At 38.2% G+C, this 27,773-nt stretch overlaps 6 protein-coding genes and 1 long non-coding RNA gene across 24 annotated transcripts; 1 reads left to right on the top strand and 6 right to left on the bottom strand.

Annotated features, from left to right (window-relative positions):
• The first annotated feature begins 497 nt into the window (after positions 1–497).
• Positions 498–5,798, top strand: LOC111478584 (putative E3 ubiquitin-protein ligase RING1a). 4 transcript variants are annotated; one of them, XM_023122938.1, is made up of 10 exons: positions 498–815; positions 972–1,014; positions 1,842–1,900; positions 3,387–3,468; positions 3,585–3,705; positions 3,800–3,841; positions 4,209–4,709; positions 4,897–5,004; positions 5,083–5,277; positions 5,391–5,798. In XM_023122938.1, exons 1-10 carry the CDS (start codon positions 716–718, stop codon positions 5,415–5,417), a joined length of 1,278 nt encoding a protein of 425 aa, XP_022978706.1. In that variant the 5' UTR covers positions 498–715; the 3' UTR covers positions 5,418–5,798. The 4 variants fall into 4 exon arrangements, with proteins under 4 accessions (XP_022978706.1, XP_022978705.1, XP_022978707.1 ...); XM_023122937.1 differs by having other exon boundaries at positions 5,083–5,798; XM_023122939.1 differs by lacking the exons at positions 498–815; positions 972–1,014 and adding an exon at positions 1,029–1,700 and having other exon boundaries at positions 5,083–5,798.
• A 659-nt stretch (positions 5,799–6,457) lies between these two features.
• Positions 6,458–7,551, bottom strand: LOC111478641 (auxin-repressed 12.5 kDa protein-like). Its single transcript, XM_023123013.1, has 3 exons — positions 7,382–7,551; positions 7,086–7,299; positions 6,458–6,835 (listed from the first exon to the last, which is right to left on the bottom strand). Exons 1-3 carry the CDS (start codon positions 7,485–7,487, stop codon positions 6,799–6,801), a joined length of 357 nt encoding a protein of 118 aa, XP_022978781.1. The 5' UTR covers positions 7,488–7,551; the 3' UTR covers positions 6,458–6,798.
• Positions 7,552–7,989: 438 nt separating this feature from the next.
• Positions 7,990–11,035, bottom strand: LOC111478645. 2 transcript variants are annotated; one of them, XR_002717522.1, is made up of 4 exons: positions 10,898–11,031; positions 10,239–10,799; positions 8,141–10,134; positions 7,990–8,063 (listed from the first exon to the last, which is right to left on the bottom strand). It is a non-coding gene; the product is annotated as an uncharacterized LOC111478645 (long non-coding RNA). The 2 variants fall into 2 exon arrangements; XR_002717521.1 differs by having other exon boundaries at positions 7,990–10,134; positions 10,898–11,035.
• An 824-nt stretch (positions 11,036–11,859) lies between these two features.
• Positions 11,860–13,066, bottom strand: LOC111478617 (ethylene-responsive transcription factor 4-like). Its single transcript, XM_023122984.1, has one exon. The coding sequence runs from the start codon at positions 12,880–12,882 to the stop codon at positions 12,139–12,141; it is 744 nt and encodes a 247-aa protein (XP_022978752.1). The 5' UTR covers positions 12,883–13,066; the 3' UTR covers positions 11,860–12,138.
• Positions 13,067–16,960: 3,894 nt separating this feature from the next.
• On the bottom strand, positions 16,961–19,516 carry LOC111478621 (protein DEHYDRATION-INDUCED 19 homolog 4-like). Of its 2 annotated transcripts, none has more exons than XM_023122991.1 (6): positions 19,180–19,516; positions 18,947–19,086; positions 18,403–18,480; positions 18,003–18,286; positions 17,542–17,658; positions 16,961–17,293 (listed from the first exon to the last, which is right to left on the bottom strand). In XM_023122991.1, the coding sequence occupies exons 1-5, from the start codon at positions 19,262–19,264 to the stop codon at positions 17,550–17,552; spliced, it is 696 nt and encodes a 231-aa protein (XP_022978759.1). In that variant the 5' UTR covers positions 19,265–19,516; the 3' UTR covers positions 16,961–17,293; positions 17,542–17,549. The 2 variants fall into 2 exon arrangements, with proteins under 2 accessions (XP_022978759.1, XP_022978758.1); XM_023122990.1 differs by having other exon boundaries at positions 16,961–17,309; positions 19,180–19,515.
• A 750-nt stretch (positions 19,517–20,266) lies between these two features.
• On the bottom strand, positions 20,267–23,058 carry LOC111478642 (protein NUCLEAR FUSION DEFECTIVE 6, chloroplastic/mitochondrial-like). Of its 13 annotated transcripts, none has more exons than XR_002717515.1 (5): positions 22,770–23,058; positions 22,578–22,699; positions 22,146–22,228; positions 21,164–21,221; positions 20,267–20,685 (listed from the first exon to the last, which is right to left on the bottom strand). XR_002717515.1 is itself a non-coding variant. In XM_023123018.1 (4 exons), exons 1-3 carry the CDS (start codon positions 22,931–22,933, stop codon positions 21,214–21,216), a joined length of 294 nt encoding a protein of 97 aa, XP_022978786.1. In that variant the 5' UTR covers positions 22,934–23,058; the 3' UTR covers positions 20,267–20,685; positions 21,178–21,213. The 13 variants fall into 13 exon arrangements, 7 of the variants coding, with proteins under 7 accessions (XP_022978786.1, XP_022978788.1, XP_022978787.1 ...); XR_002717517.1 differs by having other exon boundaries at positions 20,267–20,436; XR_002717514.1 differs by having other exon boundaries at positions 21,178–21,221.
• Positions 23,059–25,834: 2,776 nt separating this feature from the next.
• LOC111478608 (protein E6-like) lies at positions 25,835–26,893 on the bottom strand. Its single transcript, XM_023122975.1, has one exon. It carries the CDS (start codon positions 26,826–26,828, stop codon positions 26,016–26,018), a length of 813 nt encoding a protein of 270 aa, XP_022978743.1. The 5' UTR covers positions 26,829–26,893; the 3' UTR covers positions 25,835–26,015.
• Positions 26,894–27,773: the final 880 nt, after the last annotated feature.

The following is a 27,773-nucleotide window of genomic DNA, read 5'->3' as shown; positions in this document are numbered from 1 at the left end:
AAACTATCAATATAATTATTATTATTATTATTTTTTTTTTTTTAGGATCGACCCAGTTTACAAGTAGAGATGTCTAGATGTGGTGGGGACACTGAGGCTTCCTCATCTCCATTCTCACTACTTATTTAATTATCGATCTCTGTGAAATTCTCTATTTATTTATGTGGAGATTGTGACATGGATTCCCCACGAGAATTTTGTGGGGACCGGGTTTCTGCCGATCATTTTTATCCATTTATTTATGTTTAGCGGATTACTTATTTTAAAGTTTAAGAAAAAACATAAATCGGACATAGGAGTATAATTTGGTAGGAGGGAGCGGCAAAGAGAATGTAGAAGCAGACAAATGAAAGAGGGAAAAAAAGGTACAAGAATGAGTTTATGATGTTTATAAGGAAAAATTGGAACAAATGGGTGTATGCAGATTTACTAAAATACCCTAGAATAGCTTGATTGTGGTGGATGCAAATTCGTATATATGTAGACTTGATGAAGGACCGTTCCAAAATTGTTTGGTGTGCCTTTTCTTTTATCAATCTGATGCCGTGGAAATTGGTTTGTTGAAAGAAAAACCACGAACACGAGGCTCCTTCCCCCCTTCGGCTCTGCCATTTTGCTCCACCGCCCCCTTCATCATCTCTACCAACGTCAATTTTGGTGAACTTACAACTTCTTTTCGTTGTTTCTTCAACTTATTTTGCTTCAACCCAAAGCAATGCCGGCTCGGAAGCGCGTTTACGAGACTGTTCATGCTGATCTTTTGCCGCGACTCCATGATACCTTCAATGATCGCTCTGAAGACGGAGAATCTGAGGGTACGCTTCTTTTTCTGCTCAGCACCCTAAATTTTCATGATGCAACCCAATCTTTCATGTTCCTGCATTCCATATATGTTATTATTTGTTTGTTTAATTCTTTTCTTGCGCGTGTACTGAGTTCCTGGTGTTCTATGTTGCTCCTTCTTTCTACAGAATCCGATCGAAGCTCTTCATCCAGTCAAGAAGATGAGGACGAGTATGTTCCGTTTATTATGAGCTCTGTTTTGCTTCTTTTTGTTCGTCATCTTCTTCGCGCTGTTCCTTTTTACTCTATTTTCTCTGTTGACTTATTTCATCTGGTTGGTTATGGAGTTCTTTGGTGCTTAACTGCTTGGGATTGTTTTGGGATCTGCATGGTCTGCTTCGTGGTATTGTTCTGTAAGTTCTTGCTACGACCGCCTTCGAAGACCAGCTGTGTAGTCTTCACGTCTGAGGCTTTCGTCGGTTTTTATCCTGCACCGGAGTTTTCTTTATTTTTAATTTTAGTTTCTTTTCCGATTAAGGTTAGTGGAATTGGGTGCTGGATCTTGTTGGCTAAGTAGGTTCTTGAGGCCGTATATGCGATCAATCTGTTTTTACATATGCTACGAGTTGCTGGGTGGGTAATGACGTTGGAGCTCACATGGTTTTAGCTTCTCTACCATGTTAAAGCTCACATGATCCGAGATCAAGCATTCACTCAACGTGGAATCGAGCTTACTGTAACAGAAGTTTTCACGGAAAAAACTTGCTAATTCCCGCCATTCATCGTTGGATCCAATTTTACGCAAATACCTAAAAGTTAACGACGGGAAACCCGACATTCCATTGAGAACGATTTTACCCAAAATTTTGACAACTTGAGCGGTACTCTTCCGCTAGTTCGATGAACGAACTATTTGGGTGGGTTGCGTTGTAGAATATGTGTCCGAATTAAAAGTTGTTTATCGGTTGTTTAGTTGCCTGGTGAACAGTATAGCACGATCTCAGATGTCTTGCCATTGATCCGACATGCTAAATCTTCTGTCTGGTTTTATTTTCCAGATTTGTAGCCGTGAAATTGTCAGACATTCGGAGAGACGTGCAATGTCCTATTTGCTTAGGTATGTTTTAATAATCCTTTCTTGATGAACCTATTATCTCAAATAAGACAAAATTACTATTGATTTGAACATTTGGTTTTATTCTTTATACAATTCATATTCTTAAAGACCTAAACACGCATACTACAAACAATCTTGCTGTTTAATATTGGTGTAAGCGTGTCATCCAGGCCTTTACTGATTTTAACAAGTAAGATTGTTGTCATATCTTGAGTTTGAATTGTAAAGAGACGTTTTGTTGTCATATCAATCATATTATATGATGAACTTATTTTTGTTAGTATAAATGTACATATGCACTGTAAGATACCTAGCAGTAAGGTTATTTGAAAAGCTTGATTTGTCCGGGATGAAATGTGAAGAATGAGAGGATTAATTTTTATTAAGTGTTGAATCAAGTGCCACCGGCCCATCTGATCTAAGAATATTTTCTGATGTAACAAAATTGATTTTTTTGTTCATAAGTTGTGTCAGAGAACTTAAATCAATTCTGATGTAACCAACCTGAGATTTGCGTTCCACTGTCACAAAATTCCGAATCTGGGAGCGATAGCAAGAATTTAAATCTCAGGTTGGTTCTTTAAATGGACTGTTGATTTAGAAATGGATTCTGATGTGGCTTCTTTATCAAATTATGAACGCATACAGTTCATTCTTCACATATTTGCTTTGACTTAGAAAGGTTATCAGTGTAAGTTGTCGCCCCCCACCCCCCATGGGCCTTACATATAATTCTAACTCTAAAATGATAGAATTTTTCCGGCTCCATGGACCTTTGAACGTGTGTTTATATTTTAGGCGACACTAATAATTGCCATCCTTCTGCTTTTCTTATTCCCCACAAGTAAATTAGAAGTTAAGATGACAAACTTTTCCCCCTTCACTTATTTGTCCTAACATGGACTTTGTTATGGAGTTTTGCGTTTTGTGATTAGGTAGTTCCTTCAAAAAGTAACTAATTGGACCATAGAGGGAGTGAATTCTTGAGCGTATGAGGTTATGGAATTTGGTTTTCATTTATTTTCTTTTGGTGTTCTGCCTTATCAAATCTTACCGTTCAGGCTACATATAAGTTCATTTGGAGGCACTGCTTTTATGATAGTGTTGCATGTATACACATAACAATTAGTGAATTTATGCATCAACTCGTTACTCAAGCTCATATTGTAAAGTTTCTTGATCCTTACTTTCAGTTCATGCACACACAGCTATCTGATAAAGGCACACCAAAGAATCTTTTTTTTTTTTTCTTCCATAAAAAAATAACTAAATTCCAAATCAAAACATTCATGAAAATAGACATTTTTAGTGGATGTATCCAAATACTATGAGCAATGACATTCTAAATGTAAGCATGCTTGGGAAATATATTTAGGTGGATTTGGTGAGGAAACCACAAAGCTTACGTTGGAAGGTCATCTCCATGTTTATGCATGCATAGTCTTCTTAGGAGATCGATAAAAGTTTTTCAATTCCTAATGTGCAGGAATCATCAGAAAAACCAGAACAGTGATGGAATGTCTGCACCGCTTCTGCAGGGAATGCATTGACAAATCAATGCGTTTAGGGTATGTTCTTATGTAGTTTTTATTTTGATTTTGCTAATTTCTGTACAGCTCAAGAAATTAAATTATATTGTTGCACAATTTTCCTTCAACCAAATTGTTACTGAAATTTGCTGCAGTAACAATGAGTGCCCTGCTTGCCGCACTCATTGTGCCAGTCGACGCTCTTTGAGAGATGATCCAAATTTTGATACCTTAATTGCTGTGTTGTATCCAGATATCGACAAATATGAGGAGGAGGTGGGAATATTATGTTTTATCATGGAAGCTTGGTGTTTGATGATTGTTATCGTCATTTCTGCATACTCCAATATTAATTAAATTTTTTTTGTAGGAACTAGCTTTTCAAGAAGAAGAGAAAGCTCGTAATAAGCAGGTGAGAAGGCTAAGTTTTGAGGATTATTTTTTTTTTTATGGACATGCATTTGTTCATTTTCCAGAGTTGATAGGCTCACTTGACATTGCTCAATGGTCAAGAATCCACAGATTTTGTCATGCTGAAATTGATTAAAAGAGAGAGGAATTATTTAAATCATTATTTGATAGATATGTAACGCAAAGTTGTGGGAGCATCGGGATATGAAATAGGAGCATTTTTTTCTTAGCTGTTGTGTTTTTCGATTACATTTGACTTGGAAACATCTAGTGCTGAAAATCAACATGGCTATTATCGATTGTACTTATATCAGGTATCTTTATCACACTTGATTGTTCTATCTTCATATTTGGTCGTTATTTTGCAGATCCAATCTTCCATTGCTCAGACACTTAAACGACAAACTGAAGCTTTGGGTCGGAAACGTTCAAAGCCTTTGAGGAGATTAAGTTCTAGAGGACAAAAAAGCTTCCAAAATCATATTGAGAGTCTAAGCTTTGATGAAAACGAGGACGAAAATGATTATGATGCCAGCAAAAATTCATCTTCTGCTGATGAGCGTATGGATACTAGACCTAATAAAAGGTCCAGGAGAGGTGGTCCTGTTAGATTTTCCCAGTCTTCCTCAGCTACTGGAGCAGATGGTGGCGGTAACGAAAATGATTGTGAAGTGAACAAAGAAAAAGTTGGTGCATCGATGGGGCTTGTTAGTAGCTCAGAAAAACATTCTTGGGGAAAAGGTGGAATAAGGAGTCACACTAGATATGGGGGTATTAATGGGGGTGGCGGTAAAATTTCCAGGAATAACCGCATCACCAAGCTGTCAGATTATGTTCGAAACTCGGAAAATATCAGTGAGGAAGAGGAGGTAAAAACAACAATTTGAGTTGTTACTAAACTTCCTTATGAATAAACTATGGACATGCTAACGTATAAATGGTTCGCCTATTGAATGACATGCTTGCTGCTATACCTCTTGTAGCTGCTTAAAAGCCCAACGTTCCTTTATTGTTTCTATCCATCAATGACTTTTGGCTTCTCTTCCTGAATCTTAGTTGGACGTCCACCTTATGCTCGTTTCCATGGATAAAACTAGAATACCCGCGTTGCGAAGTCCATATATTTGCTGCAGGCCATCTGTGACGATTGGACACCTACGTCAAGTAATCTTTCATTAAATGGACAGCACTTGCACTTCATCCATTTATTTAGTTGATTCTTGAGCTTCCTTTCTTCTGCAGTTGGTTGCTCTTGTAACCGCGCTTTCAGTTGATGTCATTGAAATGTACGTGGTGAAAGAGCTGCAAATGAAAATCAATCCTTCAACCTCGGGAGCTTTTCTGGACCCATGTAAAGAAAGTGCACAGATATTAAACCAGCAAGAAACGCTATCAATGGACAAACTCAAAACACACCGGCTAGCTTGTGGCTATCTGGTATGCCTTGAACCTACAGCACACAAATGCTTGAAAACAGTGCACCCACTACTTGAATAAGCATTTGTATAAGCCTTTTATACAACATTTTAAGCTTGTTGCCTTGATTCCAGCTTTTGGCATATCAGAAAAAGGGCTAGCGTTCTGTGAAGACGAATTTGTTTGACTAAGAAGAAAAAGGCCATCAAACCTTTATATGCCGACAGACATACTGTGCTTACTACCAGTTCATCCTTGAAATGAAGATTTAGGTAAATTTTCATACATGTGTCGATTAAAGATATCAAATGCTTTAAGAAGTTCCAACTCCATGTCTTCCCCCATCTGAATGTGTTGTTATCTAACCACCTCCATTAGCTATTGGGTTTCCTCTTTCGCCTGTAATAGACGCGCCATATACCTGTGCAATTCTCATCATCCTTGCAGTATTTAACTGAGGCGATACTGATAAAAGCTGTGATGGGCGAATATAGATACCATGAAATATGGATGGCCTTGACAATGTAGAGCGATTTTCGTTACATTGCGTCTCATCTCAGCTCAAATCTCATCACGATAGTTTGTTACTGAATATGTGAGTTTCTCTGATTTCCTTCCAATATTTTTATGGACAAATAGTGTTGTTGCCTTGGGAAATATCAATTGAAAACTTAGTGGGATCAAATAATCGGTTAACTTTTCCGAGAGATTGCGTGCAAAAAAAATTTAGTCAAATCTGGTTGTGTTGATTCAAACCAAAAAAACATAATTTAGATTTGAATTATGAGATCAAACAGCTTAAATTCAGAAGAAAACTTGAAGAACGCCAACCAAATTTGGACATGAATCTCGATTTAACCAAATTCCATTAGTTTTTGAGTTGGACATTTTTGGGAATTTTGTAGCCATTCCCTCGGGATAAAATGGAAAAGATTTAAAATTAAATTCATTAGTGTAGTGCAATAATTGTAGCCTCCTACCTAAGCTCACTACTGATTCTGACTCTATCCTTATCCATAAACCGCTTGTTTTTTAATATTTTAATTTCTTTGGATTTTTCCATAATTTCCACATTTGTGGGCCCTGACGGGAAATACACTCGGCCCACTACCAGATCTTTTGCGGGTGGTGGGCCCACTCCATTACCAACTTTCCCATACACTTTCCGTAACGAAGGGATTATCACAATTTAATGCTTATCTCATCATAATCTTGCTCTATCAACTGATTGATTAAATTTTAAAGAACACAAAGACCACATTTATTTAACATAACAATCGTGAGTCGCTCATCACCGCCGTGCACGGCGGACTCTATTAAGAAGCCGTCCGATCATCGGCCGCGACAGCAGACTTAAAACTTAGTTAACTACGAACTCACACATATTAAACACTACTATATAAAATCTTGCTTGGTAGATGTCAAAACCTAGTTAGGACACGTAAACACATAAACATCCAAAACCCACCGGTCCACGTCAACAAACACTTTTTACGACGCTATTTACATGAAACCGCCGGTGAACGCCGCCGGAGCCTCCAATCAACGGTGCTTGCTCCTGGTCTCACCGCTGTAGAGCCTGTAGTCACAAAACCAACAGTTTCATATGAGTCTTATCTAGGGCAAAACAGAGGGCTCAGATGTCAGGATCGTGACGCAGTCAACAGATCTGACGGCTTGGATCTGAACGGAATTTTCGAATCTTTTTATCATCCCACCAACTGTTGGGAATATTAAGGACAGGACGCCTCAGAAACCAATATCACTATGATTTTAAAGGTTTGATTATACTCCGTCCAGTAGGAAGGGTGGAAAGTGGCGGTACGTACCAGTCGTAAACAGTTGGAGAGTTTGGTTGAGGTTTGTCGAAGACTTCAGCACCAATAGTCTTGGTGGCAAGGTTTCTACCAGGGTTGAACACGCTCCTCCAAACATTGTCCTTACGCGCCGCCGTTAACGGCGTCGTAGGTGTCACCGGCGTGGTGGGTGTTGCCGGACTATTCGGCATGGACATCGACCCTTTGCTTCCCTCTCCATCCAAATCTGAAACCAATAGTAACAATAATCAACCAAGAAATGGTAAAAAACAGGAAACAATTCTCATTCTCAAGATTCAAGGGTAAACCTTTAACGATGGGGGGATTAATGGTGATTTTCCTGAGCTTGCCGAGGCCGCGGTCAGGGCGAGGTCCAGCCACAATATCATCCCAAAGCTTCTCAAGCAGAACCATTGTTGTTCACTTCACCTCCCACTTGGTTTAGAACCCAATTCCCTAGTTTTGTGTATGGTTTTATAAATAGAGCACTGGCTGCTTAAAGTGTCTTTGGCCATTTCTTTTTCTTTTTTTTTTTTAGAGATTTTATTTTCCTCGTCAGATAAAAATGAAAAAGGGTTAACCTCCTTTATTTACCCCCAATATTCCTAGTGAAAATTTAAAGGCAACGAGTATAAACTTACCAAAAGTTATTTGTGATTGTTGCATGATAAAATAGTGCAGACGGCCGAAGTCAAATACCCTAAAATTCTTAATATATTCTATAAATTATTATTTGGTTCGGATCAATCCAAAGTTTTTATCTTAAGAATTCGTTTTTAACCGAACCAAATCAATTCAAGTTCAGAAATATTAATCCAACCCAAACTAACTCCTATAATTTGAGTTGAGTTGAGGTACAACCCTAGCTGGAAAAGAGTATGTGAAATGGATAAGGATGAGGAGGCAGAAAACATGGTAGCAGAAAACAAAAATATCTACTTCAGATACAGAGCAGTGTATGGGTTGCTCTACACGTGGAATCTCTGCCTGCTGTTAAAATATAAGAACAAATGAGGGCTGGGGTCCAGTGCAGAAGGACACATGATATATTAGCACAACGTGGATACCCTCTGGTTGTTCTTCAACTCTATGAACGGCCCAGATTTTGTTCTCAGTTGGGTATGAAGAATAAGATGCCACTGGAAGAATCTGGAGTTTGCTTGGGTGGAATGGAGGTTGTTCCACGGTCTGAGCCAGCGAGTTTAAGGCTGCTGCTGGACTACATTCATTTTGGCCAATATATCTAAAGCAAAATCAGTACAGCAACTTTGGATACATATTGGTAAGTGAAGAAAACGCTGAATATGGTTCTGTATATATATACAGCAACGCTCAAAGCACGCCATAATACAAAGACCCTTTTCTTAATCACCGAAAATTTTCAGGACAACTTAAGAGCAGTAGGTTCACTTTGTCTTAACAACGACAGAGAAGCATAGTTAGAAGAGTAGTATTTTGATTCAGAGAAGTTCTCAAAACTGGAGAAAAGTGATAGTTCAGCAAGCGTGGGGATGCAACATTAGCAGGTTCCTCCATCACACCCAATTTGGCTAAGCCATCCGAAGAGAGTCTAAACTCAGTAGGCAACCCATTCCTTGAGGCAGAAACCCCTCTATTAAGGGGAAATGATGCACCAAAACCAGTAGAAGGCAATTTCTGGCAATCAGGAAGTTCGCTCAAAAGTGAATCCTCCCTCTGGTGCAATCAAAACTGAATCCCCTTCCCTACTGTTTAGGCTAACTTTAGATTCAGCATCAAAGTCTTCCCACCGAGAGGGAGAGAGAAGTTGTAGAGTCTTTCATCCAAGGGATGATGTGACACTGAGGAGAGGAGAAGGAGAAGTACATAAGTGAATTCATTTTCCGTGGTTCAATCATAAGAACTTCCAAGTTAAGCGTGCTACACTTGGAGTAGTTCTATGTTAGATAGCCTCTTGATTTTTCTAGAATGATATGAGTGAGAACAAAGCATACTTGAAAAACTTGTGTTGGTATGTGTGGGGATAGCCTCCACTCTTAGAAACGAGAAGTAACATCATCCTGTTGTAGGAAAATGTTGGGGTCATCAGGTGCTGAATCCTAGGCATGAATCCTAAGCATGGGTCATGACAAATGGTATTAAAACGATACCTTATCTAATAAGATGTGGTTCAGGGACGAATGAAGGCAGAAACTGGTGAGCATGTGACACCCGAGTAAAAGAGGGATACATGAATGAACCAAGACTACAACCGAACCAAAACGAACTTGAGGATAGAATGACTAAGACAGACTTAAAAGAAGTTAAAGTCACTACGTATACCAACAAGGTGCACCTTCTTTTTTAGTGGCTCAATCATAGAAACTCTAACGTTAATCATGCTTTACTTGGAGCAATTCTATGTTTGAGTGACCTCTTAGAAATTTTCCTAGGATGCATATAAGTGGAGCCAAAGCATGTTAGAATGCTCGTGTTGGTGTGTGGGGATAGTCTTCCCTCTTAGAAGCGAGAAGTAATGTACCCATATGACAGGAAATGCAGGAGAATGTTGGGACTATTAGGTATCAAACTTAGATTCGAAATCCTAATCCAAATCCTCCTGAGAATGGATGGTGAGAAATGATGTGATGAATGAAAATAAAACCTTCTAAAGAGGAATCTTTATAGGTACAAGGACTGGGAATTGAAGGCAGATAAGTTGTAGGTACCCACTAGTCTTACAAAAGCCAAGAGACCTAAACAATTGTCTTCAATTAAATCAACATCCATCGTATTATCATCGATGAGTGAAAAAGGAGAAATGATTCGAGTATAGTATAAAGGATAAGCTACAATGTAACAAACCTCTACGACACTCGACAACTTTAAGGATTCAAGAGCTTTAATGGCATCTCAAAAACTAAGCCCTAGAAATCAAATTGATAGCTAAACATCTAATATTTGAACTAAATCTATATCTTAAACTTATGCGATTCAAAACCCACATACCAAATACATTCAGATAGAAACAGAGACAGAGAGAGAGAGAGAGAGCAACATACATATTCAACGATGAAGCAACACTGGGAATACGACTCCAATTCTGTATGAAATAAAATTATTTTCTCGTAATAATTCAAAATGGGGGGACACGTGTCGAAATCAGGCGAGGTGGAGGGAGTGAAACGTGGTGGAATCAGGGCGTACATAGGAGTGGGTCCGGATTCGCCTTGAGTGTCACGTTCTTCATCAAATCAAATCAAAGGGTAACCTACACACTTTCTTCTGTCCATCTTATGGGATACAAATCCCATTCTCAATATTTCCTCACACCCCACCCACGCTCTTTCGTCGCGTGTGTTGTGTACGCCCCCCATCCACCCCAAACCGTCGTCGTTTCTTATGCCTTTCCCTTCACTCGTGTGTGGCGTGGCGTGTCGCCTCAAAATGCAGCAACGTCCACGTCGGAAGCAGCAGCCGCCGCCACCCACTCATTTTCTTTTTATAATTATTATTTTAATGTTGCGAGGTGGTGAGGTGGCTGGGCTGTGTTCTAGATTAGGGTGCCAAACGTGGCACATCATAGACATAAGGCATCTCTCACATTTCGGCCGCTTTTATATATATTTTTAATAATAATAAATAAATAAAGAAGGTGGTGGGGTCCACTGCCGGCCGAACACGCCAAGTTGCCGGTGTGACCATCTGTCTGTCTGTGTCCAACACGTCAACACGTTCTCAGCCCTCACCCCGCGCCGTACGTTGCTCCTGCCCCAAGTTTGAACATTTAATTTCCCATTATTTGGATTTTATTTTACCAATTTAATAATAATAATAATAATAATAATAATAATAATAATACGTACAATATTATGAGTGCGGCGGACCTAATCTCCATAAGCATATTTCTCCCGCATTAATCTTCCGCCGCCTGCAATTCTATTGACTCCTTTTCCTTTTCCCTTTCTACGTTTCATTTATTATTTTTATAACCAAAACAAATATAATAATATAATAATATAATAATATAATAATATAATATTGCTATTTGGTTTGGTTGGGTAAACGGAGAATCTTCCAATCACCTTCCTCCTTTTTTTCCCTTCTAAATTTGCGTTTTTTCTTCATACCCAAGTTAAGAATTTTTTATTATTTATTTAGAATATAAATTAATATTATGTTTAATTTCTTTCCGTTAAATAAATCAAAATTGAAGGTTTTTGAAATAGGGACCACAATTTTTAAAATATAAACTTTACATTATATTATTATTATTAATAATAATAAAGTGAATAGGTGTAGGGGTAGTAGGATGGAGAGATTTGAATGTGCAGGTAAAATCGGCAGCCGCGCATATCCCCCACTTCTCGTTTGGGGGAGTGGTCCCCATTACGAGACCGCCCCTTCGGGTGTCGTACGCGTAAAAACCGGATTCAAAGCAGCTGCCTCCATTGGCCGCCACGCACGTGCCCCCACCTTTTCCTTATCTTTCTCAAGCGTGTGGGGGACGCCACCGCAACACCCACACCCATCTCAATTATTATTATTTATTAAAAAAAGAAAAAAATTTGGTTCACACAACTGTACCAAAGCCGCCGACGGATGAATATTTGATTACACGTGTTGTCTGTGTTTTCTCCATCCACCACGACAACGACTTCCACGTGTCAAATTCCCTTCCATCTCTAAACCACCGGCGGTTTGCTTTTCATTTTTTGGTCTGAACTGTTGGTAATGGGAGAAGGAATTTTGTAGGAATTTTTTCATTTCAAGTAGAAACCATTTGAAGATGATATTATAAATAAACTGAGAACTACAGCAAAATTAATTTGAAGGGAAATTAAATACACAAATAATATTGCAAAAAGATCCCTCGCCGGAGAACAGCATGAGAAGGATGAGAAACTCCATATATGGGTTTTCATTTACTCTGTGCTGCAAAAATGAGGAGATCGGACGGATTTGTATTCACAATCGTATCATCTTCCTTCTCCACTTCTAACATTTTGTATTTAAGTTATTGTCGTTAAAACACATATTTTGAAACAAAAAAGGGAACTACTTCAATATAAATCCCAGCCGTTCTTTCTTGCGTGGGTAAAAAAATTCAGGCGGATTCTGGTGGGGGAAAGTTCAGATCCAAATCCAGGCCGCCAACGCCGACGCCGCCTCTGGGTTTGAGGTCCTGCCCGTTCATGTCTACAACGGAGGAGGAGTCCGAATCGCTCTGAACACCGCCGCCGGCGTACTCGCGGCGGAAATCACTCACGGCTTCGGGATGATGGTCGAAGCGTAGCCGTTGGTTTGGATGAGGATGGGTCTTGATCATTCCGGCACGAAGGGCGGCATCGAAATACAGAACGTGGTTTGACGGCGGTATGCCGCGGGAAAAAACTTCTCCGATCATGGGAATTTGGTAACGCTGGAACGGGAAAGTGACGGCTCCGGTGGATGTGAGTCCGGGCATGCCGTGACCGAGATTGAGATTCAAAGGTGAGGAATCAACCATTAGAGGTTGCTCTCGGCTGGAGGACTCAACCGTGCTACTCTGACTCGGGCTCTGGTTATTGCTGATGTTAATCTTATTGTTAAGGTTAAGAAGATCGTAGGAGGGCATAGGGAAATTAGTCTTGGCCTTGACACCGCGGAACTCCCTAGCGGCTTTATCGTAGGCTCGGGCCGCCTCCTCCGCCGTATCGAAGGTTCCGAGCCAAACGCGGCTCTTCTTACAGGGATCTCTGATCTCAGCGGCGTATCTCCCCCACGGTCGCTTCCTCACTCCTCTAAAATGCACTTCCTTCACGTTGCCGACGTTGGCCTTGACGGCAACCGCCTTTTCCCTCGGCGCCATTAATCCCAAAATCCGATGAAAATCAAATGAAAGAAATGAAAAAGGGGCCGGCGATTTCTGCCTTTTCTTTTCCCCGTCTTTATGGGTGTCGGGTGAGAGAGATGGATGAAAGTGGGGGGCAAATGGGTCGAGATGCCGAGGAGTGGAGACGGGATGGTGGGAATTTATAGAAGGGATGAAGAATTGGGGGAATGAATCGGCGAGGAATTGATTACGATGATGAAATGGGGCCGAGGGTGTGGAGATAAGAGGGGGGGGGCACAGTCAAGAAGAGAATTGACTGAGAAAGGGGCGGCTAGTCCGAAGGGTGTGGTGGTAATTTCGCAATCCAGTCCCCGAATTAAGTGTCATGTGGGGTTGTCAATACAGCAGATCCACAGGGATGGGCGCGTTTTGCATTACTGTTGATTACGTTTGCCTTTTACCCTCAACCACGCGCTCTCTCTATTACCACCCCGCGTACCCTCTACTTCCTCCCTTCTACTCACTAACGTCAAATAAATAAATAAATAAATAAATAAATAAATAAATAACTTTTTTACTTCTTTGACATCTAAAAAAAAAACCCATATGATAAATTGGGTTAATATAACTCTAAACATATAATTTTAAATGTAATAAGTAATTTAGAGATATTAAACGGAAAATTAAGAAAATATTAGGAATAAAATTGGAAGTTAATGAATATTAATAATAATAATAATAGTGTTAATGGTATGAATAGAAAGGAAAGAAAGGGGTGGTCTCCAATTCAATAGAATAAATGTGGGAGTCAAAACGCAAGCGTTTAGCATTGAATTAGGTTAATTAGAAATAATAAATACATTAATTAAAAGAAATTAAATAATAACAAATTTAAAAGCAGGGGCAATCCGGAGACAAAATTCAGGAGGGCGTAATTATAAATAAAATTAATTTAAAAAAGAAAAGGAAAAAGAGCGCGTGTAGCGGAGCAGCAGGTGGAAAAAAGTTGTCGGCATATTCTGGCAATTCGCCTCGTGACTAGGATTTAATTAATTTTAAACTCAAGCAATGACGTGTCTTCTTTTTGGGGAAATAAAATAAAATAAATAAATAAATGGGGGCTACGACTGCTCCACACACAGAGATGAAGATAAGAGGGGTTTGAAGCGGTCCATTGACCGTGTGGTTTAAGCCAGTGAGTGGTGGACGCGTGGCGTTGAAATGGCCTAATAACGCGTTGGCAGACAAACTGTGGGTTCCGCAGCCACGATTACGAACTATGGGCTGCCGCACACGCACACATTCCCCGCACCTTCTGACGCCAAAGCAATGACGTGTCTTCTTGTTTTTTTTTCCTTTTTCTTTTTTCTTTTTAAAGGACGATAAAATCTATTTAAATGTAATTAATGAAATTCGAATTGAAATTAGGATTCCAATTCAGCCGTGGAAGGAACAACAACCGAGTTTTTGAATTAATTATGCACGTCTTTTTTTTTTAATTATTTACACACTAAGAATATTAATTTTATACTCCACTTTTATTTGTGTGCAACGAATATTTAAATGAGAAAATTATTTAAAAATTAAACTAATGGATTGTTTTTTTTTTTTTTTTTTTTTTTAAATATGAGAATGGAAATGGCAAAAAGGACAAAAGAAGGGGGAAAAGTCAATATTAGAGGCGGAAAAGGCGGCGGAGGGGGTGCCGGAAAGTTGACGCCATCAAAGTGATAATCAGACTACTGACTTAAATTGACTTGTAATTTGGAGGTGAATTTATTGATCCAAATTTAATAATAATAATAAATTGGGTTGGTTGCGTTCGTGGCAGCAAATAATAAAAGCAACAAAAATATATTTATAGAATTATTATAAAAAAAAAAAAAAAAAAAACAGAAAGTTAGTTTTAACGGAAAGACTGGAAAACGTTGACCTGAAAATTAAAGAAAAAAAAGGGGTTTAAAAAAAAGTAGCGTGTTTGATGTCAGTTTGACCCGTGACAACTGACAATGTCCGTTTCTTTTACTTTTGAAGCAATTTAATTAAATGCCAATTCAAGAATTCCATAACAAGCCCAATATTTGCAACGTTACTAATTTAGTTAAATTGAGTTTTTCTTTGAAGGATGCAATTTTAAATGGAGTTTTGAACCATTTATCTCGACATGATTAAATTAAGGACATAGTTCTAATACATTATTTATTTATTTGACATTTTGAGAGTTATATTGACATGATTAAATTAAGGACATAGCTCTAATACTATGTTAGAAATCACGAACTTCTATAATGTTATCATTTTGTCCACTTTGAGCATAAGTGCTCGTGATTTTGTTTTTACCCGTGATTTTTTTTTCTTAATCAGCCTATATAGGACTATTTCTCTCCTTAATCTACCACATATGAGTTAGACCTAATTAGGAGATATGTCCAAAACTTTATAGAAAAATCATCATATTTATAGTTTTGTCCGATTTTGTTATATAAATCAACTATGTTCCAATTGGAGGCATAAAATTGAAGGATGAGTGTAACAGGTTAAGGCATTGTTGATCTCATCTAACTCTAGGGTGTTCAGATCTCCACCCAAAAAGCCCTGAGAATTTCGATATTCATGCAATTCAATTCATATTCTTCAAGAAATTCATCTTTCAAAACCAGTTTCGCAAAATTGCATGATATTTACTTCCCTTTACAGCCAAGAAATCATAAACTAGTTGATACTTGTAATCCACTCCATAAACATGGAAATGGAAATGGAGTATGAAAAACAAGTTGATGAATGGCAAGATCTATGCAGTCCACAAGAATCGAAGTCCATAGAATTTAATCTATATGTATCGTGTAAATTAGATTATTTATTCGTCGTCATCAGCACAAATTACAGCGTAAATCTAGATTAAAGATTAAATCACAACGTCGGATATATACTATAGTCTTCAATCTGCTGCTGTTCATCTCCAATTAAATGATCCACTGCTCGCCTTCTCAAATTTCTATCATCCAATCGCGCCCAAGAAGCTGAAATCACGAAAAGAAAAACAATCGACAGATTAGCCCCAACATTACGCCGAGGATACTCCAACATTCATCAAAATCCTAGTACTTAGGTTTAGTGGATCATAAAAATTGGGAGTGGAATCACCGAAAGATCCATAGAGCGTCGTCTTCAGAAACAGAGGGAAATGCCCAGAGTCGACGATCGCAGAAGGTGCAAACCAGATAGAAACTAAAACTGGAAGGGGGAAAAGGGGGATGATGGATGGATGGATGGATACCTGAGAGATCGGACGGTGAAATGCTGCCAGAGAGCGTGGAAGAAGAAATTGGCTCCATGGAGGAAGACCACAACTCCGGTGCAGCCCAAGACGAGAAGCTCCAACGCCATTAGAATAGAGAATGATTTTACTCCGATTTATTCAGCTTTTAGGGTTTCTTTCGATGAAGAAAGTGAAAAAGGATGAATCGGGTGGGCACGTCACCCTTCACAACATTCTTATCCAGATTTATTTTCTTTTCTTTTATTTCATATTATACTTGGTTTTCCCAAAAAAGGAATTATTTTATTTTTCATTTTTTTGGAACCGTCTGATGCAAATAGGGGAGAATTGACGGTGGAGATGAACGCACCTGACCCGAGAGTAGTTAATAAGTGGGGGGTACCTGTGGATCTATGGGCCTATGGGTCGGCCCACATGCCGGCAACTCTGTCTGTCCCCATACACCGACTCTTTCAATTGCTCCACTTCATCACACCGCCGCCCTTTATTTATGCACCACAAAAATCATTTTTTAGTTCAACTAAAAGTATAAAATATTGGCAATAAAAATGTATGGAACTTTCATTTCATTGGTTTAGACCAAATTTGATGCCTGTATTTTCTTAGGGTAGTTAGTTATGGTTTCTGTATTAGCTAAAGATTCACATTAAGGATTCAATCTGGAAAGACCTGGATAAACCTGTAAACCAAATAATTCTTAAGAATTCTGTAATTTCTAGGATTTTTCAAAAATATTTGTATGTACCTACATATAATTGAGACGAACGCACACACCCATCGACATTGACTGTTGAACCGAAATGAATTGAAAATGACAAAAGGCAGTAACTGTCATGTGTGTAATGTTCCCTTCCATGAACATTGGCATCTTTTGATCTCAACTATAACACCAACATCCAATTCATCATCACACTCTATAATAAATTCAAAATGATAGGTCATCAACATAGTTGTGTCACAATGAAAGGAGAAGGTTTTAAAAGAACAGCATTTGTAATTTCCTTCGAACTAGCTCTAGGCCTATCCCCAGTAGTTGCCATCCAATTGGAGATTCTTACGTTTGTGTTGTTGACCATCCAAATTTCTCCTTGTATGGCGTTGTGTAGTCTGGCTGCTGGTACTGCCCGGCCGACCTTCGAGCGCCAATGAGCATAACAATGCTCCCCTCTTGTCGTTCATTATTCTGAAATTTTTAGATTCAAATTCTTCTTGCAGCACAACCATAATAAATCAACAGACTTTATATTCAATGGAATTTATTCACTGGTTATAATGAAGGACATTATCATCAACCATACTCAAAGAGTGTTTGATCTCAAAGAGTTTCATATTGGGTCGATGAAAAATAAAGCCATAAGAATCAATTCAACGTCTCTTAATTTATTCATTTTAGCATCATTTTGGTAATAACTTACTGCTTTCATTAATCCTCTAAGAGAGTTGAGAAAAGCATATCCCGCATAAAGCCTGCTCTCCCAATAGCTTGTCTCATTCTTTTATCCCGCTCTTCCTGGCTCAAAGAAGGATCAAACCTGGGGAGAGGAAGAAATGTGTTGATACTAAACAACAGGAAGAGGTAAGCAGAGGCCGTAACTAGATTAATTCCTCCATTGATGCAAAATAGACAGATCTTTGTTACTTGACTATGGCAACACAAGTAGCTGTAAAGGCCGATGGAACTACTAGGATTAGGTTAAAGCAAAGGACCTTTGCACTCATGGCATACAAGGGAACTAAGAGGCATAACAGTTGCTTGATCTAACCAAAACCCTTTTTGATGAACAGACACAATAGTGGTTTGAGGAGCAACAATAAGAGAGAAATCCAGCAAAACAAAAGGAAAAATAAAAAAACAGAAAGGGATGTGAACAAGTACCTTGATTTCCAAATAGGTGATGGTGCCACATTCTCTGAAGATGTGTCTTCGGCACTGGTTAGCATGGATTTCGAGATATCTTCAACTTCAGATGCAGGATAATTCAAAATAAGTGAGGATAGAAACGGATCATGAGCTGCATTAGGCCCATTAGTGGTGCTTGTACGGTAACCACTGCTCCCCAGAAGCAGCTGCAGATGGGCCTCGCGAAGGTCCCGGCTCAAGAGAGACAATGCCTGACTGCTGGGGATGGCAATCTTACGCAACCTGCAGCCTCTCTGAAGGTGATCCTTTGTTAAGCAAACAAGATGGGCATCGTAAAAATAATAGCTTCCTCCTCAAAAATATACCACTTAAATGACAGTGGTCCGCAAGAACAAGTATCAAATTTAAAGGATATCTTGAACAAGTGTCCATGGTGCAATGTTATATGGCTCAACAAGTCCCCCGTGACTTTAACCGAGCAAATGGGACAAACCTGCAAAGAAAATACAAATTAAGCAGAAGCCTAATTTCTCATAAAACAAAAACCTAAAAATGCAGAAAAATACTTTGGGGATCTCATCGAATAATGGGTAAGAAGAAAAATAATTTCACAAGAAAATGGAAGATTAACCTAAAACAATTCTTACACACAACAACTTCCAAGGATTGGCAGAACTATAACCACAGAATGTCCAGAACAACAATTGCTAAAATCTCTAATGAACTAGACTGGAAATCGTTTCTATAATTTCAAAATCCATAAATCTTATGTAAGCCTAATAAAGAACCTAGGCGAGTAGAGACGCTGAAAACTTTCAGCATCAGCATCAGTATCGAGCAGCTGTCAGCATAAACGGAAACAATCATAATAGCATGAAGAAAAATTCATCCTCCTAGTCCCAGGTGAATAGCATATAAACTTGGTTGGACGCAGAAAAGAGAAAGGAGGAAATACGTACCGTGACTCTTGTCTCGCAAGAGTGCTCGTCTTCCAGATGCGAACAAAGGGACATAACGTCAAAATTCTCATAGCAAAAAGGACATGAAAAATGGGGGCGAGCGTCATCGTCCATCTCCAAATCATCGATTCCCAACAGATCTAAGCCGAACCAAATCAACAAATCAGAAAGCAAAAAAAAGAACAAAACAAAAAAAGGTAGATGAGAAAATGAAAACGGAAGGGCTGCTAAACCTAAGTTGGAGGTTTGATGATGATGCTGCAACATATAGTGGCGTTTGGCGGCGGCGAGGCGGGAGGTCCAGAAATCGGAATCCATTTCTGGCAACGAAGGAGACGAAACTGGAAGATAAAGTTTCAATCTCAATCAGAGGTGGGGAAAAACAGAGGAGAGTGCCTTCCCGAGTAGGTGGAAGAAGAAACAGAAGTGAGGAATGGAGGAGAGACGGGAGTAGCAGCCATTTGGGTGGACACACAGAGAAGGGTAATGCCTCAGCTTTTCATCGCCATGCGAGCGAATTTCGCCACTTCTTTTTTCTTTTCTTTTCCTCCTATTCGTGGTTCACATTTTTCCGCATTTTCTTTCCTTTATTTCTTTCTTTTCTTTCTAATCCATCTCTTTTACCCCTATATAAATATGCTCAATTTCCCTCCTTTTTTTATTTTGATTATCTTAATATGCATATTTTGAACTTAAAAACAGTTAAATTAGTAATTCATCTTTATTTTTATTTTTTTTTTGTTCTTTCATGTGTATTTTTTCTTTTTCAATTTAGAAATTACTTTTTATAGGATGTGGAACTCGAGAAAAATAAATAAATAAATAAACCTATTAAAAAGAGAACATAAATGAAAGAAATAAAATTATGGAAGCCAAAAGGTTAAAATGGTGAAACAGAACAATGATGGTATCAACCAAGAGATTCCCATTGGACAGAAGAGAAAAGGATTTGTTTTTTTCTTTTTTGAGTACCCAGTGATGGGAGCATCATCGTAATAATAATAATAAATAAATAATTTATTGAAAAAGCAAGGTACCGATATACATGGAGAATTTCTAAAACGGGAAATCGGCGTTTCAGGGTTGGAAAATCATTTTCCTTTAAATTTTGATTATTGTTTTAAAATAGGCAGATCTAATTATGAACTAATATATATTTTTAGGTCTTAAATACTCAAAATAGAAATCAATATCTAAATGAGTTCGCCTAAAATGCTACCATGAATTCACACCAAGAATCTAGCACACACCCTTTCCTATGAACATGGAGGGAGGTTTTGCTCTCGTTGGAACAAAAAGGGTGAAAGGGGGAAAAAAATATAAGGAAATTACTTACTGTTACTTGCAGGTAATCATAAAAACATAATTCTACAGATGGAAATCTTAAATCACGTATCATCATATCTTGGTAAAAAAAATCTTACAGTCTCCATTCAAATTCTCGAAACTATGATCGATGCACCGCATCTCAACAGACAGTAATCATCCATCTACAATACAAAAAAAAAGAAAAAGGGGAAATGTCGATTATAAACATTGTCTAGAAACTGTAACCAACTCATCTAAAGTTCAATTTTTATGGCTAAAACATCATGATTAACAAACATGTATATTGTTATTCTCCAGCTTGGAAATGGTAAAGGTGTCCACCCCCCTAGGACTTCTAAGTCAAGTAAACAGTAAAGAATCACACAGCAAGTCGCTTAGCCAAGTTCAGCAATGAGCAATCTCTCACGATCCTAGAGAAAGAAACACGTGGAGTTAGATACATAAAGGCGCAAAAGATTGATGATGGATACAAGGTTACATTCTAGAGATTACATATCTGAAACCTATTTTAGACAATGTGATTGAAGATGGGGGCGGAGCTGAAGGGAGGCTGATAGCAAATTTCAATGGGATATGAGATTTCAAGAAGGAAGACCATCATGAAAAGTAATGCCCCTAAGGGATCAGTCATAGTAACAGTTGGGGAGAACTAAATTCATTTGTAAATCACTACATAAAATTTTCTTTCAAGAAGTACCAGCATAGGACCTTCTATATGTTTATAAACCCCGTAAACTATTCCCCTTGCACTCTCCTGGCACTAGGACTCATTTCAACTGCACTCTGTAATCTATTGGATCCATTTCGTGCATGCCACACTAAAATTTTGATGCTAATGTCAGTATGATTCTTCATAATAATCTTTTAGTTGCAGGAGGGGACGCTAACCTAGAATTGATTACCTTAGGTAAGTCCTGCTCAGTGGTAGCATTCATCATTCAAGAATCTACAACATAAAAGCAAATGTAGAAGTTTCACTTTTCAGGGTGACAATGATGTAATAACACCATTTTATAGAAAGTAAGATTTGAAGGATACGAACTCAAGTAAAGTCCCCAAAGTTTCAAGAGAAAGAACAGTTATACAGCAAGGATAACTCAAGGATGTGAACTGTCATTAGGAATGGTGAATATAACAAAATTATGCCTCACCAACATGAATATCAACCTACGTGAACTCAGTTATGAGTTTGTTTCTTCCTACAGCTATAAAACCCAATGTCACTGAACTACTTGCACACGAAAAAACTAGCAATACATGACTTTATTTCAGCATCTTGTCTTTAGAGCGCAAGTGCTCGAACCATCCGACATTCATCATACATCATCATTGCAATCTGAGTGGTAAAAGAAATCAATATCACCCTTGTCATATTACTAAAATTAATGCCATCAATGAACACAAAACGAAAAAGAAAATTCAAGGTAACCTGACTTTCGTCACAAAGCTAACTAATTACTATGGTCTAATATTAATTCAAGATCCCAATAAAATAAACAAGATTGAGCTCTTTAGGTTCTAATTTTTAAAATTCAGACAGTGGCTAGATGGTAATACCATAGAGCATTGAAAGAAGAAAAGCATAAAACATAGCAAGTGAATTCTAATTCTTAGACTATAAACATGGAACCAGAATATCATATTGGTCTAAGCCCTAAGGATCCATTGGACAAATAGAATACAAATAAAATTTTCCACTTAAAGATTCAAAATAACAAGATCTGAACTCAATAATTTATTTGGAATTTCATCAGCCATCAATCTGACCACTAACTCCATAAAGTCATAGGAACAAAAGGTTGAATCTCTGAGCTCGGATTCACCACAAAAGAATGGTTTTCTAACACAATCCACTCGAGAAATATTTTACCACAATTTCCAAAAAGTCGACAACAAAATTAAATCCAGTCATTCCACCGTTCATGCTGAGACCTCAAATAGTCTCGTCTTGTCCTACAAAAGGAAAAGCAATGTGCACTCTTTCATCGCGCAAGAGAGTAAAAGATGGGTTGAGGAAAATGAAAATTAAAGATTCTCCAGCCACAGAACAACATTGTTCTTTCAAATTCTCAATGAACATTTACTGCTCAACCACATTTTGAATTCACCTAAGATATAAACCCCCCCACCTTGGATTAGGGATAAGGGAACCATAAGAACCTAGCCATTAAAAGAAGGTAGAATCACCAACCCAAAGCTAAAGCTAAACAGGACAAGAGGGAAAACTCAATTAAAAAAAACGAACGAACAAGCAATTCAGATATTTACATAGAAAAATTCGGCGATAAGAGCATGAAAGTACCTTCAGAAGTCCAACCGTAGCTACGACGAGAGACGGAAAGCATAGACGTAAGCAATGCAGAGGCAGTAGCAGAGTGGTAAGGAAGCAACGATTCCACACAGCAACTCATTTCAACAGGAGATCTTCGAGATAAAAATCCATCAGACACATAACAAAATTCGAAATACCAAAGAAGTTTTATCGAAAATTTACCTCAAAATGCGATGGGACTGGGAGAGTGGATTCTGCTTGGGAATGCTGAACGGAGATGCGGGTGATTTCACTTTGGCGCCATTGGTAAGTCTGCGGGAGATAGTGGCTCGGGCAAGGGTTGATCTGAAGGCTGATCTAGCAGCCATGGCAGCGGCGGAGGACATGCTTTAGGGATTTAGCAAAGGAATTCGGAAATTTCTTCGTTGGGGTTTTCTTGAGGTTTTAGCCCTTTACTTCGGCTTTAGGTATTCCAGTGTATGCGTTCGTACCGTACGAACACACTTCAGAACCTATGAGATCAGATCACTCTGATCCAATGGCGCAAATATGTGGATGACTCGTCTCTAATTACTATTAAACCCTCGGATCCATCTTCATATAAATTTTTTGAAGAAATTTTTGGTTTTAGTGCCAAAATTCTACTTATGATGAATAAACCTTAATATCTTAACAATTATTTTTTTTCAATTTAACAAAATATATATATATATTACAAATTTAGTGCAACATGTTAGAATAAACCTCCGTAACTTGTTAGTCTCACATTTTAAAATATGCAGCAGACTCAATACACATCGAGATACTGTTCTCTTTGAGCTCTCCCTTCCAAGCTTCTCCCAGAGGTTTGGAGGGAGGAGTTTCCACATCTTTATAATAGATGTCTTGTTTCCCTCTTCAACCCACCTCCTTGGATACCGAGTGCATCAATGGTTTGAATTTTCCATTCTAGGCTACCCCCTCAAGGTTTGGAGAGAGAGGTTTTCACATCATGATAATAAATGTTTCGTACTCTCTCCAACCCACCTTTTGGGGACCCAATGTCACTTATCGCCTCGTGTTTGGCTCTGATATCATTTGCAACAATTCAAACCTACCGCTAATAGGAATTATCCGTTTTAGTTCGTTACGATCGTCGTCAACCTCACAATTTTAAAAAGCATGATTTTATAAGAAATGTTCTCTCAGACACCGATATTGAAATATTTGTGATGACATTGGTTAAAAAGAAAGTTCGAACTAAGCGAGCAAAGCCCAACACAATTGTTGGGTGGAAGCCGAACATGTCTTTCTTGACAAAGGACACAATTGGGTCAGAGCAACCAAGCCCACAGCCAACCAGAGGCCAAGAAGCTCGCCCAAAAAGTAAGCAACCAAGCTAAGCAATTGATCTTCGAGGCCACATTTGCAAAAACAAAAAAGAAATGGGGCTGATTTTGAAAGTCAGTAGGCATTGGCAGTAATTATTACACAAAAGTAAATAATGAATTTAATGAAATTGAATCGGGCGATATGTTCTTGTAGTGAGCTGTGTCGGCAACGCCTGAAATTGCACACACCCATCTAATTATCGTCTCTTCAATTACACGCCATGTCGTGTCTCCACCATTACACATTTATTTATTTCTGAATCCCATTTAAATTTAATTCGGTTTTTTTGTACAAACTTAAATGTGGCTTCTTGTAATTATGTCTTTTGTGGGGGTAATAAAATAATTCACATAACCCTACCTAAACATATCCTATTAGGTCACATTAGGACAATAATTAGGCCAACCACTGCCTAAGCCTTATTATTATAGTAGTTATTGACTAAGGCATAAGTGAATGGTATATAGCTAAAATGGATAACATTCAGAGCTCAAAGCTTGGCTGAGATGAAATTAGGTATTTGCTAGCTCAACCCATAACTAAATCAGCCACATGCTTACATTAAGTATCATTCGGTTACATTTCAACATCAATCAAACATATCATAATGCATGTATGCATGAAACATCCATTTTTAGTGACAAAATAAAGATACTTATGGTTTGTTATTATCATGTGAAAATTTGAAAATTTGAACTTAAAAAAGAGGAACCTGAGTCGATTACTTTTGAACTGTGCTCATTTGACAACCACTCACTTTAAGCTGACTTAAAAGTAATAATTGACGTATACTCGTCACTAGAGCTATGTTTTTTTATATAATTGGTCAAAACTCAAGATGTGAGCTCATATAATATTCAACCGATACCACAATAATGCTTAACAACTCTTAGTTTATTAGATATAATTTCGATAAGCGTGTAACGAGTAGACCGAAATAAGAAAAAAAGGTAAAATAAGAACTTATTTGGGTAACATTCATAAATTGGAAACGCCGTGTAAAGTTGAATGTGTATTATACTTATTATAATTATTATTGTTTGTGTGGTGTTTTTAGTTTGGGGAAATTAAATGGTGGGAGTGAATAATATTGTTGGAATTTATTTCAAAACGAAGACAATAAATTATAGACTTTATAAAATTTGTATAGACTGCGTCAGGTTTCATTTATTAAATTTCACACCCACGAAAGCCCCACAAAAGCCAAAAGCGAGCCGCTTGGTTCGTTTTTTCGCACCGTATTCGAGCTCAGCTTTAAAAAAGAAAGAAAAAAAAGACGCTGGTCCAAATCAGTCATTCAATTTTCAACATCTTTTCTAAATATATTTAAATTTACAAGACTAATAGATGATAGCAAATACAAAATGACAATGACAATACGAAGTAGAAAGAGGTAAACATTAAAAGGAGTGCAAGGGTTAATGAGTTGAAAAAAGAGAGAATATTTGCAGCTATGGAGTATGATGATATTGCAATCCCCACAAATCCCTAAAGAAGAACAACAACAAGAAGCAAAAAAAGAAGTGCAATTCTTTGTGGGTGTTCCCATCTTCCCTACTGGCCATAATGGACCACCGCCGTAGCTGTCCGACGGCCCCATTGAATTCATCACTCCGCTACCCATCTTCTTACATCCTCATGAGACCGACTGGATTTGGATTTTCTTTTCCCAGATTTAAATTTGAAAATGGGGTTTCGTCACTTAGCGACAATAATTCAGAACAGGCAGGTCCTTGATAAGGTCGACACCTTATCTACTCATTTATGGTATGCTTTTGAGTAAGTATTTTAGCCACCATTATCTACTAACAGATATTATCATCTCCCATCAGGTAAAAATGAACCCCAAACCAAACCCATGTGGTATTTCTTGCAAAAGCTTTGTAATTTTCCACATCCGCATTCAATGCATCATATGACTTAAAGATTTTATATATATATATTTGTAAGTAATAAGCGCACATTAAAGATATATGCTTGCTTTAATCTATGGGGGAGTGGTGAGATTCATGGTTTTTTTAACAGAAGCACAATTAAATATGAAGTGAATAAAGCAAAGTAAAGACATTTTCCCTTAATTGAGCAGTGGGTTGAAAATTATGGCACGAACTCATCCAGTTCCTCCTGGAATTCTGCCTCATCATTCTGATTCTGATACCTTCCCATGGAGTTACCGTACTTGTATGTGTTCCCGTTGTTGTTGTTGTTGGTACGGAAATAGCCCCTGGACCTGCTGTAATGGTGAGGCTCCCTGTCGAGGTCATAATAGTACTTTCCATTCTCCATGAATCTCGTGTCGCTCATCCCTTGTCGTACCACGTTGTTGGCATTGTTGTTGTTGTTGCTGTTGTAGTAGAAGTTGTTGTCGTCGTCGTCGTGGTATTTTTCCTGGTTGTATAAAGGAGTTGTAGTGTAATCATTTCGCGAAAGGCGGGTGTTGCGGAAGCTTTGTCGTCCGTTGTCGTAAAGATCCTTGTTGTAATAAAACGAATTCTCGTACGGCTTCGTGTTGCCGTTTTGGAAATTGTCGTTGTCGTAGAACTCCTCCGACTCGGATTTGTAAGAAACGGCGTCGTTTCTTCTGTACTTATTGTCATCAGGGCGGTCACCGGAGAAATTGTCGTCGGAATTTGGAGGGAGCTGGCCGGATTCATGGCCGTAGAGGCCGTAGTTGTTGTCTTGGGTTTGAGGGAGGAAGTTGGGGTCATGGTCTTGTGGGGTGCCGCTGGTTTTTTGTGGGTTTGTTAAAGGATCCTCCTCCTCCTCCTTGTTGGGGATTTGGGTTTCTTTGGTGTAGAAGGTGCCGCCATTGTTGGGTACTTTGCTGAAGAAATGGCTTTCCCTTGCATGAACTTGGATGAACAGAAGAGCGAGAAGGAGGGTAGAAATGAGTTTGGTCGAGGAAGCCATGGATTGATTGACAGGAGGTGTTGTGTTGTGTTGTGTTGTGTTGTGGAACTGTGTTGTATAGTGAAGGAGAGGTGGATGGGTGGCATTTTGTTTTTATAGGCCTTCTCTCTTCTTTACTCATTAGACTGCAAGTGGGTTGGAGCGAATTTTGATATTGGTGGACCCTACGCTTTTATGAGAACTTGAAAAAGTCGCTGTTTTAGTTACCATTTTCGTGATCTTTCTGATTACGTGTCATTTGTAAATGGTTAATAATTTATATTGGTAAATAAGTTGGGATGAAATTAAATATCCATAAATGATGAATGGGATAGAAAAAGGAAATTGTGGACATGAAGGAGTAGGACAATCATGTGGGGATTGTGGGAGTGGGTGGGACAAAAACTAAATAATGGCATTTAGTGCAACCTTCATGTGCCCTTCAATTCAATCTTTTCTCCGAACGTACCGATGTATTGCCTACGATCGAAAAACGGAACAGTGAGATTTTTTAAAATAAGTTTATTATAGACTATAAGCAAAATGTCATGATCCTGTTTGTCTAGGGCGTGTTGTCAATGACTGTATGTCCATGCCATCCTGCCTACCTTTATCAAGCACAGATGAGACGTTTTCTAGAATTAAATATTGCAAAAAAAAGGAATATATTTTTTTTTCCATTAACCTACCCCCTCCTACCCTCCAATAATTTCAAACCTAATGTAAAAACGGAATTGAAGAGTTCAAAAGGGTAAAAGCTGGGCAGTAAGTAAGTATTAAGAAGGTAGTAAAAAAGAAATTAAGAATAAAGAGAAAGTATAAAAAATAAATTAAAAAAAGGTTTAAAGGATGTATTTTTATTAAAGATAAAGCTCCATTGCTTGACCAAACTTAAAACACCTTTCAAAAAGAAATTCTAGGTTTTTTTCTTTTTATTATTTTTTTATTTTTTAAAGTTGACTATTT

The sequence above is a fragment of the Cucurbita maxima genome, unplaced genomic scaffold (genome assembly GCF_002738345.1).
Source record: "Cucurbita maxima cultivar Rimu unplaced genomic scaffold, Cmax_1.0 Cma_Scf00004, whole genome shotgun sequence".
In the NCBI taxonomy this organism is placed as follows: Eukaryota; Viridiplantae; Streptophyta; class Magnoliopsida; order Cucurbitales; family Cucurbitaceae; genus Cucurbita; species Cucurbita maxima.
The sequence above is the reverse complement of the archived record's forward strand: the minus strand, read 5'-3'. Positions and strand labels throughout refer to the sequence as shown.

Bases quoted from the DNA above. Each gene is read 5' to 3' on its own strand.
- LOC111478608 (XM_023122975.1), bottom strand. From the start codon at position 26,828: ATGGCTTCCTCGACCAAACTCATTTCTACCCTCCTTCTCGCTCTTCTG.
- LOC111478584 (XM_023122937.1), top strand. From the start codon at position 716: ATGCCGGCTCGGAAGCGCGTTTACGAGACTGTTCATGCTGATCTTTTG. The intron at 3,469-3,584 runs GTATGTTCTTAT...AATTTGCTGCAG, and splicing joins GACAAATCAATGCGTTTAGG to TAACAATGAGTGCCCTGCTT. The intron at 3,842-4,208 runs GTGAGAAGGCTA...GTTATTTTGCAG, and splicing joins AGAAAGCTCGTAATAAGCAG to ATCCAATCTTCCATTGCTCA.
- LOC111478642 (XM_023123014.1), bottom strand. From the start codon at position 22,933: ATGTCCTCCGCCGCTGCCATGGCTGCTAGATCAGCCTTCAGATCAACC. The intron at 22,700-22,769 runs GTAAATTTTCGA...TTTATCTCGAAG, and splicing joins CAGTCCCATCGCATTTTGAG to ATCTCCTGTTGAAATGAGTT. The intron at 22,436-22,577 runs GTACTTTCATGC...TTTAATGGCTAG, and splicing joins CTACGGTTGGACTTCTGAAG to GTTCTTATGGTTCCCTTATC.
- LOC111478617 (XM_023122984.1), bottom strand. From the start codon at position 12,882: ATGGCGCCGAGGGAAAAGGCGGTTGCCGTCAAGGCCAACGTCGGCAAC.
- LOC111478621 (XM_023122991.1), bottom strand. From the start codon at position 19,264: ATGGATTCCGATTTCTGGACCTCCCGCCTCGCCGCCGCCAAACGCCAC. The intron at 19,087-19,179 runs GTTTAGCAGCCC...GGTTCGGCTTAG, and splicing joins TCATCAAACCTCCAACTTAG to ATCTGTTGGGAATCGATGAT. The intron at 17,659-18,002 runs GTACTTGTTCAC...TCCTCTCCCCAG, and splicing joins TCACCTATTTGGAAATCAAG to GTTTGATCCTTCTTTGAGCC.
- LOC111478641 (XM_023123013.1), bottom strand. From the start codon at position 7,487: ATGGTTCTGCTTGAGAAGCTTTGGGATGATATTGTGGCTGGACCTCGC. The intron at 7,300-7,381 runs GTTTACCCTTGA...TATTGGTTTCAG, and splicing joins TAATCCCCCCATCGTTAAAG to ATTTGGATGGAGAGGGAAGC. The intron at 6,836-7,085 runs GTACGTACCGCC...TTGTGACTACAG, and splicing joins TCTCCAACTGTTTACGACTG to GCTCTACAGCGGTGAGACCA.